This window comes from Eptesicus fuscus, chromosome 12 (genome assembly GCF_027574615.1).
Source record: "Eptesicus fuscus isolate TK198812 chromosome 12, DD_ASM_mEF_20220401, whole genome shotgun sequence".
Taxonomy (NCBI): domain Eukaryota; kingdom Metazoa; phylum Chordata; class Mammalia; order Chiroptera; family Vespertilionidae; genus Eptesicus; species Eptesicus fuscus.
In genome coordinates, this window is record NC_072484.1 from 23,818,980 (window position 1) to 23,838,316 (window position 19,337).

The window sequence follows — 19,337 nt, forward strand, 5'->3', positions numbered from 1 at the left end:
TTTAGGTCTCTAGGGCTTTCTATCTCCACAGCCTCTGAAAGTTTAAAAACGCACACCATTAGCACTTGCCTCATCTTTCCTAAACTGGGGGGTTGTCACGGTTCCTTTAAAGAAGTAAGACAGTGCTTTGGAAGACAGCAGTCACCTCCCACACCCCCACTCCCCCACACACCCAAGATACATCTTGTGTATACTTAAGCTGTCTCTAACACACATAATTTCTTTTTCACCCCTGAGTAATCAGTCTTTTTTAATCCTCCTAGCAAAGAGAACAGTATATCTTTGTACAGAAAAGATAGGAAAGAAAGGAAAATAAAAGAAAGCCCCCCACCTACTCCCTGAAATTTCAGTGTAAATTCCCACAAAAGAGCAACAAATAAAAGATGGCAGGGAAAAACCACAGTCTAGAATGATGGTATTTGTCAAGTGCTGGTTGAGGATCCAGTTCTATTTTGAACATTTTGAAATGTTTTCTTTCAAGTTCAGTTGTTTAGGGGTTAATGATGGTGCTGAAACCCTGTTGCTTTGAATAGGAGGGATTAGTTTCATTATTTCCGGATTAAGGTCAGTCTATGGAGAGGCTGCCACAAACTCTCAGCAGTCCCCAGTTCCACACTCACTCTGCTCATGCTTCTCAAATCCTCTCTTGGGCTGCTGAGCCCTACACTTTTTCTTGTGAATACTACTAAAAGGGAAGAATATTAGCATGTGCCCACTCTAAGACACACAGAGTTCCCCCTAACCTTCACTTTCGATAGGACTCCAAGGCCACAGAGGAGAGAGTTTCACTGGCCTGTTTGAGGTTGTGGTAGATGGATTGTAAATATAGTCATATTATTCACCCCTCTCTTATCCACACCCTTGATAATATGACTTTGAAGCTTTTTTTCAATAAGTGGTGGAGAGTATTGCCCTGTCTTGAGTCTGAACTAGTATTGTCACTTGTTTTGGCCACTAGAATGTGGTAGGCATGATGAGCTTAGAGGAAGTTTTGCATGCTTCCACTCTTTTCCTTGGGATTTTCCTGACTTTGCCATGAGAATAAATCTAGGTTGGATTGCTGAAGAATGAGAGTCAACCGAGAGAAGAGGTGAGGGGCTTTGGCCTATGGCTGGCCAACTCCCACAGGCTAAGCTGCCCAGCTGACATGCAGTTAACTAAATAATGTGAAGAGCTCAGCCAAGACCAGAACTGCCAGCTAAGCCTAGCTCAAAATACCAAACTGCAGAATTGCTAGCTAAATAAACATTCATTGCTTTAAGTCACCATGTTTTGGGGTGTTTTGTTTCATAGTTATAGCTAACTGTTACAAAAGTTTCATAGCTTCCACTATATTTCTTAGATCATTTGCCTGGTTTGCCTTATCATTAACAATATTGGCAGCAGTGTAAACATAAGGTAACATTAGGATAGAACTATAGAGTGTACAACTCATTTGGTTCTCACAATATCTAGGAAATAATTCCTATTTTAGACTCAAATGAAGTAGAAACAGTGTTAATGTCCTTGACTTTTATGACATTAGGGTAAAAGCCAGAGAGATGAACTTTAATGGTGACAAATTTAGCACATCAACAGCTACAGTTTGGTATATGGAGGTACTTGGGTTGTTGATTGGTAGATTTTATTTTAATGCATTTTTTTGGTTAATCCTCACTTGAGGATACTTTTCTATTGATATTTAGAGAGTGGAAGGGAGGGAGAGACACACAGAGAGAGAAACATCAATGTGAGAGAGACACATCAATTGGTTGCCTCCTGCTCATGCCCCAACCAGAGCTGGGGGTTGAGCCTACAACCGAGGTACATGCCCTTGACCAGAATTAAACCTGGGACCCTTCAGTCCATGGGCCGAAGCTCTATCCAATGAGCCAAACAGGCTATGGAAGTTGATTGGCAGATTTAACAAAGGCGTGAAACATATTTGATATGGAAATAATGTACTTAAACTTAAGATGAAATTCAGTGAGTACATCTTGTATGCATGTATGCAGTGAGTGAATTCTCTCATTAGAAGTGGCAAGGAACATCTGCTTCTATCTCTGATGGTGTTGATTATGTTTTCTTTCACTTTAATTGTCATGTTGGTCGCACATAAGATTTACAAGGAATTTTAATGAACATAATCCTAGTAGATTTTCTTAACCATCCAGTGAAATAGGCAAGGCAAGCATCATTATAAACATTTGCTTAGACATATATAGACTAAAGCTCAGGAAAGTATCAAGATTCCTGGTTGAATTCTCTTCCCATAGCACATGGTTGCTACCCTTTAGTTTATAACTTTGTGGGAGGCAACATATTGCCTTTTACTAGAAACTTTGTTTCTTCAACCATGCGTTGTGGGGGGGCGGGGGTGTTGTGGTGCATGAGGGGCAGAAGCTGGAGCTCACAGATGAAGGTCAATGGGCTCAGGCAATAGTTGGTATTGCTTTACATGCAGTTTCTTGCTCACCACTGAGGAATGCCAGTTTTTAAATGCAGGTGGTAGGAATAAAGGAGCATTTCATTGACTAAGGATGAGTCCAAATAATGCTGGGAAGGAGGTGGAAGGCATCACATTTCCCTACGTTGGTATTTTGGGGGAGATGCTCAGAGGCTGGCCTCTATCTCATCAGAAAGTATTGCCTAAGGTAAGGCTTCCTCAGAAGCAGACCTTCATGCAAGAATTTGGGAGCAAGTAGTATGAGAAGAGATTCTAGGAAACACAAGTAGTGAGGTGGGAATGACACAGAGGAGAAAAGACAGTTGATAAAGACAGTGATAATCATCAGGCAAGTTATCATGTGAGAAACTGGAGATTGAGTCTGCTGGGGGCATTCTGGGAGACAATGTAGAACACACACTTAAAGCTATCCAACCTGGGCCCAAGCAAACTGGGTATCCACTCACTCATCTCCATCCATCCTGGTTGAGGACTGCTTCCAGGGGTATTAAAATATCAGCCTTTCTGTTGTTCCCAGCCCCAAGGCAGAGAATTACAGGGTTCTTCAGTGCAACAACCTTTGTGAGTGGAGGTAAGTGCTCAGAGGATGTGGGCCAGGGCACCAGCAGTGCCCAGCAGGATTATGGTTGATGTTTTTCTTGAGTTGTTTGTGGAAAGAGAATCATAAACTCAAAGCAGTAAAGCCCCTATGGCAAGAGCCTGGAGAAGCTAAGGATGGGTGTAAGGGTGGGTAGGGAATATCAGCTGGTGGCACCCTGCTTGGGGGTGGAACTCTAGAATGTTCCATACTCATTCTGGAAATAGCCATGGGCTCTATGGTTAAATGACTATTAAATAGTTTCCTTTTCTTTTGTTTCCTTGTTTCCCCAAATCTCCTCCATTCTAGGAGATTGATTTGAGTTTCTAAAACCTAGATGGAGAACCTGAGGTATATCACTAACCTACTCAAAGGTAAATGACTAAGTTGATGATTATACACAGACCACTTAGAGCAAGAATGCCTACATCTTGGACCATGAAGTCAACACTTTCAACTCTTCTAAGAAAGTATGACTTGTTACTCATCCTTTGCACACTGTTTCATCCTCTAAACTTGCCTCCCTGCTTGGGCCAAGGATTTTGCAAGTCTCTTCTGAACAAGGGGGAAAAACTTTAAACCAGTATTGACTGAGTTGCAGAGGAGGTACCCCAGCATTACTAGATGAAAAAATATAAGTAGCTTGTACATTGTTTCATCAATCCTGGCCGCTGCTCCCCAAATGCATTCACTCTAGACATATCATTTTAGTTATCCCCAAACCTGAAGAATTCTCTGCTTAAACTTACTTCATCTGTGAGGTCTTTCCCCATCACACTATTTTAAAATAACACTCTCTCTTCTATGTCTTCCACTGTTTATCCCCTTCATTGTTTTACATTTCTCTTTGACACTTACCACCTGATATACTTTATATTTTACTTGTTGGTTTATCTATCTCTCCTTAGCTTGAGTGTAAATTCAATGAATGCAGGGAATTCACCCTCTCCCCCTCCCCCCCGCAACATTGCTCTCAATTCTCAGGACCTGGCATAGAAGCTCAGAAAATATTTCACAAATTAATAAATGAATGATGAAAGGCAGGTTCACCAAGGCCTCCTGCTAAGAAGTCCAGTACATTTGTCTTTGCTGTTCTTTGTGAAGCCAAATATATCCTGGAGTTTCCTGTTTGAATTGAGAGAGGCACCATCCTGAATTTATTTTTCAGGCCTCTCTATAGCTTTATACACATTGGGTTTGAATCATGCCTATATTACTTACTGGCTGGGATAATGTGTTTAACTAAACTATTATTATCTTCTTCTGCAAAATGGGCTATAATGCCCATTTTACAGAGATTTTAAGAGCGTTTAATGAATCTAACTAAATAAGGCATTAACATGGCACCTGTCATGGACTGGATGATTACAAAGTATGAATTTTCTTTTCTTTCTCTTAATTTCTATTGCAATCATCAACTTGCTGACAAAGCACTGAGACAAAGATTAGGGAAAGTTGGTCAAATCAGATGTGGGGAGGATATGGAAGAAGGATAGCAGAAACTAGAAAGGAAAGGCAGACAGAGGAAAGGACTCTGTTACTAGGACCCAGGATCACCATTCCCTGCTGTCTGGCCTTTTGTAGAAGGGTCATGGAAGAGGAAGATGAAAGATTTAGCTTTTACAGTGTTCCTCCTCATTACATTTCTAATGTACTTCCTGAGTTGGCACATTACGCAGAGCTGATTCATCCCCGGGGAATATGTTCTCCTTTAGCCAAAAGGAGCTGACTGCATTAGAGCTGAAGTTGAATGAACTCAATTATCAAAGAAATATGCTTCAGAATGAATTATGTGATGGGTCTTAAAGCAAAATGCCCATATCTTACCTTTCTTGTATTCAGTGTGGGATTTTAATTACTCAGACAATGAGGTGAGGGAGGCAATGGTGGTTTGGTGAAGGTGGTGAAAGAGATGGAGGTGGAGGCAATGGTGTTGATGGCAATGGTGATGGAGGTGATAATGGTAATTGGGAAGGTAGCAGTGATAAAGGTGGAGGTGGTGGAGGTGCTATTTAAGATGGAGAGGTGGCAAGACAGGCAAGAGAGGCAGCAGAAAGGTGAAGGTGGTGGTAGTCAAGGCAGTGATTATGGTGGAGGTACAGGTACTACAGGTAATGGTGATGCTGGTGGAAGTGTTGGTGGTAGAGACAATGATGGTGGAAAAATGATAGTGATGTCAAGAAAATTGAAAACACATGTCCATACAAAAACTTATATATGAGTGTTCATAGCAACATAACTCATAATAGCCAAGAAGCTCTGTTACATGTTCCAACATGGATGAACCTTGAAAACATTATGCTAAATATAAGAAGCCGGTCACAGAGGATCACATATTGTCTAATTCCATTATATGAAATGCTCAAAATAGGTAAATCTATAGAGACAGAACATAAATTAGTGGTTGCCTACGGCGGGGGGAAGTGGGATGGGAGTGATGGCTAATAGGAATCAGGTTTCTTTTAGGGATAACATTATTCTCAAATTAGATTGTACAACTCTGAGTATACTAAAAACCACTGAATTATATACTTTAAATAGGTGACCTGTATTGTATGTCAAAAAGCTGTTAAAAAGTTGGGGCAGCAGTGGTGGTGATTGTGAAGGGATCAATTTTGGTGGGAGTACATTAGATGGAGCAAGGAAGAGTAAGAGTTGATTGACAACTGATATACCTAAATCTATGTAGGGCCAAGTCTGAACACCACAGATTTTTTTTCCATCCTTTTTTTCTATTTTCTGGAAAACAATATATCCCCCCACAGCCAACACTGAATCTACACACACATATTTCTGAAACAGATTATAAAATTCAAGCCACATTTCAACTGCCATTGAAATTGTATCTAAAGGAGATGCGTTTGTTTTTTCCATACAGTGTCCTCAGCATACAGAATTGGCTTCTTAGGAGCAATGGGACAGGAGAGCCAGGTCTCTTCCTGTGTGAGTGCAGTCAGATGGGGTCCATGAAGAAGTGAAAGCAGACATTTGGTGTCTATAATTTTTAATAATTTTAAACTAGCTACAAAATGTCAATCACTTCACAAACTGACAGAGGAGACAGAAGGAATTTAATATTACATGCTGTAATAATATTTATCTCACAGTTTATATTTCATTCATTTATATTATTTTTTAAAGGTTTATCAGCTACTAAACATCTCAGCAATTTGGTGTGCATAGCTCTAGATTAAGCAACAGAGAACTGTACTGATAACAAATCACAGGGAAAACGGTGATTAGTAAGAGTCAGCCTTATAAAATTTACATCTCCACACTGTTTCAAAGCAAGATTGCTTTCTCCAAACACAGCCTTCAAAAGCAGCAAACAAACTCTATATTACAATCATTTGACATAGTTTCAGCCAAATGTTTATTTTGCTGGAAATGATTAAATGGTTAGTGTGTCAAATTCATCTTTTTAAAAAATTCTTTTTTTTTTAAAAAGGATGATGATGATTAATAAGTCTCTATATTGACAGAAAGAAAGTGACACTACTGCAGTTTTGCTGGTATAAATTAATCTTGACAGTCTCGATACTGAACATGCTTTGCTGTTTTGTTGTTGCTGTTGCATGTGTGTGTGTGTTTTCATCAGTATGCTGCTGTCATGGAAAGATTTTATTAAGTAGGAATCTAAACTCTATTTAGTTCTCATGCATAAATGCATAAATCACATCACTTTTAGTGCAATGCCTGTTATGTAATTCCACATTTGTCTAATCGTGAAATCATAAAGACAGATGACAGCCAGGAGGAACCAAAGACAGCAAATTTTGAGAGTTTCAGAGCCCAACACCCAAAGAAAGGACCGTGGCAGCAGCTCTGTGGAATGTCACAGTTTTACAAGAACAATACTCTGTATTGAAAGAATCAACAGCACATTGAGCATTCCTTAATTGTTGTCATTCAGCAAACGCCACTGAGGAGAGAAAAAGAAAAATGAAACCCAAGACATCTTACATTGGGAGTTAGAGCCACCAAATGACCACTATATACAACCTTTGGAAAGAGAGAGACTCAGAAAGAACAAAAGACACAATATTTTTAGGAAGTTGATGGATGACACAAGACAACATTTACAATGGAGGTGGACTGATGTGTGTATGTGTGTAGACCTACTAGGTAATACCATGAGAAAAGCATGAAGGTGCTGTCTAGCCTGACAGCATTTGGAAGAGAACATAGGTGGGCACATTTAACCACTCCCCAGCATCTTTGTTGCACGTTGGTTGGCCTCATCAATTCTGGTTTTGTTGGAATCAGCCTGGGAAAAAGAGAAAGAAAAGAAAATCGAGGTTAACCATTAACATTTCATTCATCCTTGTGGGTCCAGTTCAAATGCCCTCTTTTGGGTGAAGGCATCTTGAAACTTCAATCAGAATTGACGATCCCTTTTTTGTGTGATCCCAGTCATTGCTTATGACTGTAAGTGGACATGATCATAGATATTTGATCTTAGGTCTCATGACTGTTTTCCCCACCAGAGAGTGTCCTTTTGAAGACAGAGTTATATCATTTATTTTTCTCTCCTGAAGTGACACCCACTGACTTCTACAGAAGGCAGTCACATCTGTTGGATTGAGTTGAATTACTACCACTAGTGTTGTTGGGTTCAAATCATGGATAACTTATTAGTAGTGTCACTTTGAGTAAATTACTTAACACGATGGGGCCTCAGCTTTCTCATCTTTAAGCCAGGGGCAATAAAGATTACAGCTAATGAGAATGAGTGTCTACTAGGTTTCACGCATTCAATTTTGGTAACATCAAGACTGACATCATCTATGAGGTGTATATTATTAGCTCCTTTTTCCAAGTGAGAAAACCAAGAAGAGAGGATTTAGGCAGTTTGTCTAAAGTCATAAGTCCCCATAAATGGGGACACCAGAGCCAAATGCAAGCAGCCTAGAGTCTGAGTCCATACTGCCTATCACTATGTTACTAATTTTACTTCTTAGGTTTGCTGTGAGGATGAACTGCATTTATATACATAATGTGCTTAGAATAAGGTTTTGCACGAATTAAGTGCTTGCTATAGCTTATCTTGCTATTATTGTTATTTGGTGAAAACGTGGCTTGCTTGTGAGATGTCTAATAATTTTTCAGCCCCATTTCTGAAGATTCACTCCTATAAGTTTGATAACTGACTTATTTTAAAATGGGTGCATTTACCATAATTTTGTACCTTGATTAATCTCCTCACTGCTTGAGTTACCTTTGCTGTACACACAGCATGAAACCCAGGGCTGCTACCAAGCTAGACCTTTAAACCCCAGAAAATAAATTATTTCTAACATCACTGAGAAACATATGAGGCAGCAAGAAGCAAAGACAAATAGTCCAGAAAAACTGACCTGTTTTTCTATCAATAGTATTTATTCAATGATTAATGATTTTGCATCTACTACTGTGTTTGGTGCGTTCAAATTTCTATCAAGTTGGGTCTTCTTTATTCAGTTTAATTGTGAATTCCTAGGACACTAGAGTTATCCATATTCAAATATCAGTTTGCGAGTGGAAATATAAACATTTCTGGGTTATTCGTAACTGAATTATCTGGCAATGATTCCCTACCATATGTTTGGATTATCAAGAATTGACTTTCAAAACAAGTGAGAGCATTAATTTTCTTTGATTGTTTTGATCTATAGACTCATATTTTTGGCCTTGGGTTTCTAATTTGGAAAACGATATTCTCTCCAATTTTACTTGGCTCTCAAATCTTCCTTCTTCAGCTACAAATCCTATCAGAAACAATGACACTTGGAGGCAAAGGAAAATTATAGGCTCAGACCAATGTGCAATGCTCCTGCAGATTGAATTATGCTATTTTTCCCAGCCTGAACTCTGAGAAAAGCTCAAATGAAAAAAAAAAATCCATTTCAAAATAGGTGGCATTTCTGGAGGCAAATGTTCTAGGACCTCCTGCATTAAAAATGCACCGGTGAGCTTCACATAGTGGGGCAAGAAGATAATCTGAAGTAGAGCACAAGGTCACTCTGGATATCTTTAAAGGATTTGGGAGGAGCTGGAACAGACCTGTGTTCCATGAACATCTGATTTCCACTTAAAGTCTTTCTGAAGCATATCAAAATTCCTGCCCATACGATATCTGACACAAAAGGTACCATTTTATTATTGGTGTAACAGAAGTAGTACTTTTTCAAAAAAAATCCTGAGATAACCTTCTCTTAGGTGTCTTCCTGGTATTTGGAGAATGCCCCTGTGTTTATTCTATTTATACTAGAGGCCTGGTGCACGAAATTCATGCAAGGGGCTTGGCCCTCTCAGCCCCAGCTTTGTCCAGAAGGTCGTCTTGAAGGTTGTCCAGAAGGTCATCTGTAAGGTTGTTTCGCTGTCCGGTCTAATTAGCATATTATGCTTTTATTATCATAGATGCTTTAGAACTGTATTTGTGGAATGCAGCCCATTCATTTTCATATTTCTATTTAGAGGATCCTGAACTTAATGGCATGCCCAAAACTTGCCCTTGTGGGAAAGCCAAGATGCCCACTGGAAAGCCAGTAAGAGAATTAGAAGGAGCTATTTAGCCCACCCTTCTGAACACTCTGGAAATCTCAACTTCAGACCATGGCAGGTAGTTTTTAGGCCACAGCTGAGACTTGCAGAACTGGAGGCTCATTACCCATCATGGCAGCCAGTTCTGATGCCAGGTTTGAACTATTCTCTTATTATCTTTCAGATGAGAAAACCAGGTCATGAAGCAGGAAAACCCTGTTGGACCCAAGATCTTAGTTTTCAAACGCCATGTTTGCTAGTTGATAGGAGAATCTGAGGAGTGCTAAGGCAGCCTCACTATATTTCACCGGGTGTGACATCTACCACTGACAACTTTATTTATTTATTTTAAAAAATATATTTTTACTGATTTCAGAGAGAAAGGGAGAGGGAGAGAGAGGTAGAAGCATCAATGATGAGAGAGAATCATTGATCAGCTGCCTCCTGCAAGTCCCCTACTGGGGATTGAGCCTGCAACCCAGGCACGTGCCCTTAACGGAATCGAACCCGGGGCCCTTTAGTCTGCAGGCTGATGCTCTATCCACTGAGCCAAACTGGCTAGGGCTCACTGACAACTTTAAACTGAAGTTTGAATATCTATAAGTTTTTTCTTTGGCAACAACTCCATAAAATATCTGATATAATCTTGCCCCATTTTAGTTTTCTGAAAGAATTGTATCTTTTTAACCTTATAAGAGTTTATACAAGGGTGGGAAAAAGTAGGTTTACAGTTGTGAGTTCACAAAACACAGTTTATTCTTGTAGTGTTCATTATTGTATTAGTGTCCATACAAACTGTAAACCTACTTTTGCCCACCTGCATATATAAATCTCCTAAATTAGAAAGCAAGGTTTTTAAAAAGGCAAAGTAATTTCTTGACAGTCCTTAGGGATATATTGAAAATTGCTTTGTTTTGAACTCCCAAAATTTCATTATTAATCCAGATGATAAGAAAGGATCATTACTGATGGAATTGGATGAAGGTTGTTGTTGGGGTCATGAGAGAATATGAGAGAAACATCATAAAATTCTCTTTACTTCTACCATGTGATTTTAATTTAATCTTAGGTATGCAAGAGACCTTTGCACAACATTTCCTATTAACAGAAGTGCAAACATTCATGAGAAGGTGAAAGCCTATTAATAATTGTGAAGCCCATATAACATGTATCATTTGAGGGCAATGCTGGATTAAAATGGGTTCTAACTAAGTCATGACAGATTGTAATTAGGTGGGGTTGGGAGGGAGCGAGTTATTCAAAGGCAACTAGACCCCTCCCCACTTCTTAAGCAATTCAGCATTCAAGGAACAATACAATCCACAATGGCTATTTCCCATCGTGACTTTGGATTAAACCCGTGGTCGGCAAACTGCGGCTCGTGAGCCACATGCGGCTCTTTGGCCCCTTGAGTGTGGCTCTTCCACAAAATACCACAGCCTGGGCGAGTCTATTTTGAAGAAGTGGAGTTAGAAGTTTAAGTTTAAAATATTTGGCTCTCAAAAGAAATTTCAATCGTTGTACTGTTGATATTTGGCTCTGTTGACTAATGAGTTTGCCGACCACTGGATTAAACCATGCATGTAGCTTTATATGTCTTTGTTCTCGTAGTAAATTGGGCCCAGAATGAAAGGGTTTTCCTGAAGAATAAAGCTAGAATTTCAAAGTGGCAGAATTAAAGTGCCACTTGCCTTTCCAGGAACACTTTTTCTTGCTTCAAGTCCAATTCTATCAATAAAGTTTGACCCTTCTCTTTTAGTAAAAGTTCTCCTCTGGAACGCTAATTGAGTTAGAAATACATTATCCCCTTACATCTTTGAGTAAATTGAGTCCATGAATAGAAAATGACTACTTATTTTTTAAAATCATTTTTCTGTTGGAAGGTAGTTCAGCAATTACTTCTTAGTTTATTTTTCTGGGCCATAATGGGTTAGGTCAGTTTGTGTTAGCTCCAGTGCTTTTTGAAGCTCTCAATATCATTCTAAAATCTATTGATTTGCTCAGCCTTAAAAGCTTCAGCATATCAAAGGTTCTAAACAATGGTAAATATGTCATGACTTATAAAAGTAAGTAAAGCACAAGCATTTTGCCAACCAACACTGACATTTGTGTAGCTCAATATTGATCAGGCAAAATATTATGCAGTCAGATACTTTCAATATGGAGCCCTTAGTATACAAAAAGGCAAAGTGTTTCCTTTATGTCTACTCATTCCTTTTTCAAGTCAGTGGAGACTACTTGGGTAGCAAGAAACTGAGTATTTAGCCTTATGATTCAAGAGATCTCAAAAACATCCTTCTCTATTCATCAAAGTAGAATGAATTGTTAAAAGGAAATTCAGGGGCTCAGGTGGAAAATTTCAGTATCTTCCAGGGAATAAACTTATGCATTTTAAGATCAGCCAACTAGAATTGATACACAATTATGATTAAACCTGTAATGTGTCTATTTTTTTCTTTTGAATTTGGATATTTAAAGAAATTTTAAGCATTAATCAAGATTCTACTGATTGGGGAGGGTTGAAATACAAGGATATAGAAACAATGTCAGATTTATATAGTGTGGAATATTAGGTTTTGGTGTCCTTTTTTATAAAAGCTTTCCAATGTTTCTTTCTCTTCCCTTCTAACCTCAAGCCCCCAAACCCACCCCTTCCCATTCTACTCTTGCCACTCTTCCTTATGCCTCTTGGTGTCCCTATGGGCTCAGTCACAGAGCCATATCTGGTGTCCTTGTGTAAATTCAACCTTGTCACATTATGTTTCTCACTTTGAAAACTAGACATGTGTATTGTTGGACTGGAAATGGAATCTGAGCCTTTTAGAACTATCATTAAAACTTTGGCATTTATAAAAATCAAAGCTTATATTCATCTTCTGCCTAATCTAAAATAATTATTCTTTTCCCCATTTCCTGATTTTATTCCTAAATCATATCCACTGACTAGTTCCTAACCATCCTTTAAAACTCAGTTCAATTTTTTTTTTTTCTTTCTTTTTTTTTTTTTAGATTTTCCCATCCTCTGAACCTGGAAATCTTCCTTCATCTAACCTTCTTAGCATTTTATGCGTGGCTCGCTCAGTGAATTACATTTTCTGTGGCAGTAAATTCATCTGGAGGCTAACAGTCTCCCCTAGGCTGTGAGTTTCTTGGCAGATGGATGGTATCTTTCTCATCGTTATATGCTCTGTGATGCTGAGCACCATGCTGGAAATAGAGGTGCCTCTGAGGAATATCTGCTAGATTAAATTCTATCTTCTACTTACTTATCTGTTGCTGAATTTTTCCATCTACCAGTGTATCTGAATCCAATGCCACGGTTTGAGCGTCTCATTATGCCCTTCACACTTTCTCAGTGTTTAGTTCAGAAGTAATGAACAATGGAATCTTGCTGACTGCCACATGCTTACCTTCTCCATGATCCTGTCGATCTGGCGATTCTGTGTATCGATCTCATTGCCCATATCCAGGGCCATGTGACGGAGGTTTCCAATGATGCCGCTCACCTGCTCCAGGTTTTCATCCATTTCATTTTCTCGGGCATCATTTGTTACCCTGTACATGAAACAGCAATTTTTAGTGGATAGAGGATGAGAAAAAAAACTTGAATACCAAGGATCCAAAACTTAGGAAAAAAATCCATAGACCTCTAGGTATCAATTTTACCTACCTAAAATCTCCATTCAATATGATAACATGATTTAGCTTTTATATATTAGAAAATAATTTTTATTTATTTTATTTTATTAGAAAATAATTTTTAAAATGCATTTTAAACCCTTGAATTCCCATTTTTAAAGAATTTCTATTATTAAATAGATTACTTTAGCTACCGCTTTCATTTCCACCAACACATTATTTTCTCCCTTCAAATGTTTATCCCAATTTTCATGTTTAAAAAAGAAAATTATTTTAGTTGGGATGTTTCTTGGTCAGAGAATGAAGATGGAACTAGTTCGAAACTATATTTTTCTTTCTGAAATGTCAACCCAAACCTCCAAGAGTCAAATTCTAAATGAGAGAAAAGCTCATTGTGTGAAGTCAGTGAATTTCTCTGCTCGTCTTCTTTCCCATTTGGGACCAACATCAATGGGAAGAGTAATGTTCATTTCAATCTGCCCCTTAATCCCACTTGCTCCCAAGGACTCCACAGGGAGCTACTTGTTCAAGATGACTTTTATTTGCTCCGATTTCAATGCCATGGGGCTTTTGGTGGCATTGTGAATGGATGATTTCAAGTGAAAATAACTGTGCTAAAAGGTTTTGTTCCAGTTTGAGTGGGGAGAAAGGAGTAGGTTCTCCAAGTGCCTTACCATCTTGCCATTTCTTTTTTCTATAGCTCAGCTTGAAAGTGAAAAGGCAGTGAAACAGTAACTCTTTATTGCAAGTGGTAGGTACTTAGTCCAGAATGTTCTGGCTAAATAACATTTTCCCCGTGCAGATGGTGATGGGCTAAAAATGATCAGAGGGCTTAAAATCCTCCCCGCGTTGTAACTCCCAATGCAGACTAGCCTGTTAAGCGTTTGAAAGCAACCCAGTCCAGAGAAAATGAAAGGGGGAACTTCCTAGCTTCTTTTAGAAGAGAAGCTTATTGAAATGATCATCAACAGCTAAGGCATACTTTCCGTTCAGTGGTTCTCAGCCCTGATTGGGCATTAGAACCACCTGAGGAGTTTAAAAACCTGCAGTGCCTGGCTCCCATTTTTAGAGCTTCTGATTCAATTGGTGTGAATTAGGTCCAGGCACTTGTATTAAAAAACAACAACAAAATCTCCAGCCATTCTAATATGCAGCCAGGACTGAGGCCTCCATCTAGTTTCCCTGGGAGCGGGTAGAAACAGGAATAGAATTGCCACCTGTGAGGCTCGAGTTAGGTATCTAGACCTTATACCTAAGTGAGAGTGAACTATCACTTGAACCTGGGTTACTGGTGGGCAACATTAGTGGCTGGGTGAAGATAACTGTACAAGCAGCTACCCTAGTTGCTGCTGAGTCCTGGTATAGTAGCCTATAAAAAGAGATCTTTCTTTTCTTTTCTTTTCTTTTCTTTTCTTTTCTTTTCTTTTCTTTTCTTTTCAACAACAGGAATATTTGTTACTGTATTTGTTTTCTGGTCTCCTGAAAGCTGAGTTCTGAATTGGCAGATCTGTGTAATTTAAGATTTTTAATTAAAAATCAATATTTAAGTTGGCTTTTGTCTCCAGATCTCAAAGGAAATGATTAATAAGAAGTCAGGTATGCTCATTATTATCTCTTTGCCCAGATCTGTTCTCTGACCATTTCTCTCTGCCCCAAGAGGCTGACCTCTCTATAACCATATCACCCAGGTTTTCTCACCTTCTGACTTCCAGAGGGCTTTGCAAAAGGCCAGTGAGCGACTGGAGGGCAAGAGGAGGGAGGTGCTGACACATCTATTACCTTTCTCATTTCTTGGTAGATTTGGCAGTGGCTGCATTTTTCTACCCACAGCTGTCACTCTTCTTGGGTTCTGATAACAGCTGTCTTCTGTCCCTTCAGGACTCTTCCTATTATTGCTAATCCATAAGTGCTTTACCATTGCTTGTCATTAACCCTGTCCACACCTCTATAACCAACCTCTTTAATAAGCTCTGTTCAATTAAACTCATGGAATGAGGTGCCTGTTTGCTGCTCATGTGATCATGTGACTTGGTCTGTCTGGTGAGACTTTGGCAAATATGACACAGCAAAGGCTTGATAAGTGCTTGTGGATTGGAGCCTGCCCCTTGGAATGCTTTTACCACCATGTAAGACGCTGGAGCTGTTCTGCTGGAGAGGCGACATTAGAACAGAGGCGCTCTGCTGACATCCCCTGCCAACCCTAGCAGATGTTGACAGCCCCAAACAAATGAGTGGGCCATTTTGCATCATTCCACACCCAGTTGTCTGTATTGAATGAGCCTAGGCTCTCAGAAGAACTACCCAACCAACATACAGATTCATAAGTAATAAAATGTGTTGTTTAAAGAACCACTCAGTTTGGGATTGTTTGTTACTCATAAATAGACAACTGTTACAGTGTTGGCTGTGCAAGGCTCACCTGCGGATGAAGCCACCGCTGATGGCCATCTGCTCCCGTTCGTCCACCACACGAGCAGGCTGGCTGGCCACCACTCCATCCTGATTGTTGCCCCAGGCTTTTTTGTAAGCATCACTTGACTTAAGCCTATGCAAAAAAGAGGGTGAGTGACAAGGCAAGATGGTGGAGAGTCAAGCTCACAGCAACGGCTATCTCTTCAAGCCAAGAACTGAACCAAGCGAATGAGTTTTAAGTTGAGGCATTAGAGAATACCGATATATCATAATATGGACCCAAACAGTTGGCCACCACCATGCCTCAGCTACTCAGCATTTCATGTCCAATTGAGACAATTGCAATTGTCGAGACTAACCTTTGCCCACAATTTGTTCTTGTTTTGGCATGTTTTTGTAGTTTAGTTAGATTTAAGACAAGGATTAAGGTAGCTGGAGGACATTCAGTTCTATTTCAGTGACATGGTTATATTTTGAGACACAAAACACACAGGAAAACATACTGGCAGACAGACACAAAACAAGACTGCCAAGTAGAGTGTGTACATCACACCACAGCAACACACTGTCATCAAGAAAAACATACTCAACCAAGTTTTTACACACTATCATGCAGAATTCCGTTTAATTTCTCCCCCGCCCCCAACACATGTGCGGAACTAACCATTCCAACTCTGCATGAAGGACATAAAGGATTGGTGGTTGGCCAAGGGTGACGGTCTCTGAGTTGCCTCTAGCATGATCTGAATTAGATAATATATCGGTACTTCCAAACAGTCACCATACATCCAGAGTTGATGTACAAACCTTTGTCCACAGAGACAAAAAGTAAAAGAGGCGTAGTGAAATGAATGCAGGAAAATAGAAGAGAGAACAAGCCATCTAGCACCAAAAAGGGTAATCCCTCTACGTCTTCTTCATGCACCAGCTACAGGCATGAGTAGAAAGTGAAGCATTCTCATTTAAGCCAAACTACTCCAGAAGTTGACCATTCTCAAAAAAGGCACTAGCAGGACAGTAATAGCCTTCATGAGGATTTGAAACGCAGTTTCAATAGCTTCTTTGTCGGGCTCAAGGGCAGGGTGGGAGTGCGTACAACTCCTACTTCAAACTATCCTGGGATGTGGCAGGGGAAGTGGTCTGGAACTAGTGTGGCCTCCATGGGCCATATTTCACTGAGCTGCCTTGGAGAGAAACTTAAAATCCAGGCATACCTGTTGTGCCCAATAGGAACATGTGCAGCATATTTTGGTGGGTGTGTTGTTATTTAAGGCAATCAAAGATGTTTTTAGGTTCTTTGCATAGTAGAAACCACACACTTTTTAGTCCAAAAACAAAAGAACTTCCTTTGGTCCCATTTTTTCACAATTTCTATTAAAGATATTTAATCCCCCAACCCCCATTTTTACTTCAGAGAACCACAGCCATCTGTGGCTCTAATATTAATACGTGCAGATTGGGGATCAAACAACCCTGAAGACAAATTAGAAAACTCTACAAATGGTGCCTCAGTAGCTCCCACAATCTAGCGTAGAGCCCTTAGAGCAGTCAAAATTAACTGCGCTAAAGAACCGTGGGCCCACTCAGTGGGATAGGATGCAAAAACTAATTTAATGGAACTTAGCATCTGGTTTGTTTTTTTTTTCCCCCAACTCCCTGTCCCCTCCCTCCTCACATTGAAAGAAGTTCCATGGACCTGGTGATGTTTTCTGCTATGTAAATGTCTGCTATACCATCTTTGGCAAAGTCAAGAGGGTAGGAAGGTTTGCGTTTCTGAAAGAAGGCAAATCACTGCACTCACAATGCTGCACATAGACTCACATAACTGCCGTACATCTATCATAATCCTTCGAAACATGCCGAGACAGGGCGAAGCCCCCAGAGAGTCCAGGGCACCACCAGACACTGCATTGTGACACATGGTTTTTACAGCATTATTTACACACAATAGGGAACACTTCGGTCAAGCTTTGAAGCTCAGTGAGGGTCTCTTGTGCAATAAGGAATTGGTGCCAACTAATACGTGGAATTCACAGGGGCCATCATCTCATTCAACATTAGAATACATCCTGGGGGTGGGGGCCTGCCTCCACCCTTTCTCCACACACAGCTGATGAATGGGAAAAATGTATCTTTTGGAATTATCACAAAACAGGTGTAAATCTCACCTGGTGGCAAGTGGCCACTAAACGCTATACAGTTAAATCTTGACTAACTGGAATGCTTTGAAATGAGTCATTTTGGTGAATTATATAACTTTCTTCATTAACAGTGTGCCATGGAGGAAAATTTTGTTTCAGGGGTTGATTGCTGATTATCAGTTAGATTCTTGAGCCACTTTCCTGTTTTTGTCTTAGGGTAGTGAATGCGATTGAATCTTTTATTGATTATGCTTTCTCTTGATGTGTCTGATGGCCTTTACTCTGAAGATCAATCAACTCATTGTTTGGTCTTCTTAGATGTGGAAGTTATAGAATGGAGACTGAGTGTGAGAAACCAAACTACCTAGATGGCCCATTTTCAATCCCTGATGTGATTCCTCCCTCCCCCAACCCCCGAATTTGTTCATTTGTCTCTTTTTGCCAGTAATGGAAGGGAGCAAAACTATAAATACATTCGAGGGTTCCAGTTAGCTAGATTCCAGTTAATCAGGCTTTACTGTAAATCATTTTCTTTTTAAAAAAAGTTTTGAATTTATTTGTAAATTGAGCCCCTCCCCCTCCTAAACAGGAAGTGGGATATTTTAAATCAGCCTCAAAGTTTAAAGGATGTGAATGGTCATATAATCAGCTAGAAATGACATCGATTTCTATTCTAAAAGTTAGGACCAGGAGAGTTTTTAGGAAAAAAGGTATCTGTTCAAAGGGAAATGGGAGGGGTGAGGGAGATCAGGTAATGGGTTTAATTTTCCAAATGCATGTTGGACAACCCACTCATGCATTTTTTTCCACTGCTAGTCAAATGAAACTATCCTCTAGAACCCTCATTTTCGGGTTCCTTCTGTTGCAAACCTTTATAACCACATGTCACATTTCTGCTACATTCCAAAAAAGCGTTGCAGAACCTTGAGAACAGTTGAATGTTTTGTGATGTTGTGCATGCAAAATCTACACATTTCAACATTTCAGCCAGTGTACAGGTAGATCTTCCAAGATGAGGAATTTGGGAGGGATGGGTCCAATTTGGGAGAGGCTTGAGCACTTCTTGCTGAAGGACTCCTCGCCTCTGTTTTGAGTATAACTGTGGCATCTCTTGTCTAATCGCTGATCAGGTTTGGCAACTGGCGGGCAGTTGAAAGGGTGAATCATTGTCATAGACTAATTGATAGAATGCTTACTTGGGCCAAATTACCTGTCTCTTGCTTCTGAAAAATCAACCCTTTGATATATGCGCTTCTCTTCTTCCAAATTTACCCCCAGTCTATTCTAAATCTGCAATTTTGGCTTTTGGGGTCAGGAGAAAAGAAAATTCATTGGGTGTCTCTTTCTTGAGGCTAGTCTCTGTGTCAAAGTACACTTTCTGGAAAATGTTGAAACGTTCGTCCATAAAAGTTGCTGACAGTGAAGCTTTCACTGTAGTATGCCTGATTTTTAATGCATAGACAGTAACTCCCACTAATATCATCTAGGCTATGAGATGAATGCATTGGAGACGGTATTGATCTGTTCTGCATGCCACATGCTCATCCTGCCTTTGTGCCTGGCGGGAATGAGCTTGTCAAGGCTTGGAGATGGGCCTTGG

General features: G+C 39.8%; 1 protein-coding gene across 1 annotated transcript in view; it reads right to left on the bottom strand.

The window, feature by feature from the left end:
• Window positions 1-7,221: 7,221 nt before the first annotated feature.
• SNAP25 (synaptosome associated protein 25) overlaps window positions 7,222-19,337 on the bottom strand; it is a 77,845-nt gene continuing 65,729 nt past the window's right edge. Inside the window, exons 6-8 of the mRNA XM_008141090.3 lie at window positions 15,604-15,729; window positions 12,956-13,100; window positions 7,222-7,290 (exon numbers count right to left, since the gene is read on the bottom strand). Of these exons, the coding sequence (XP_008139312.1) occupies window positions 7,222-7,290; window positions 12,956-13,100; window positions 15,604-15,729 (340 nt within the window). The remainder of the gene's footprint in view (window positions 7,291-12,955; window positions 13,101-15,603; window positions 15,730-19,337) is intronic.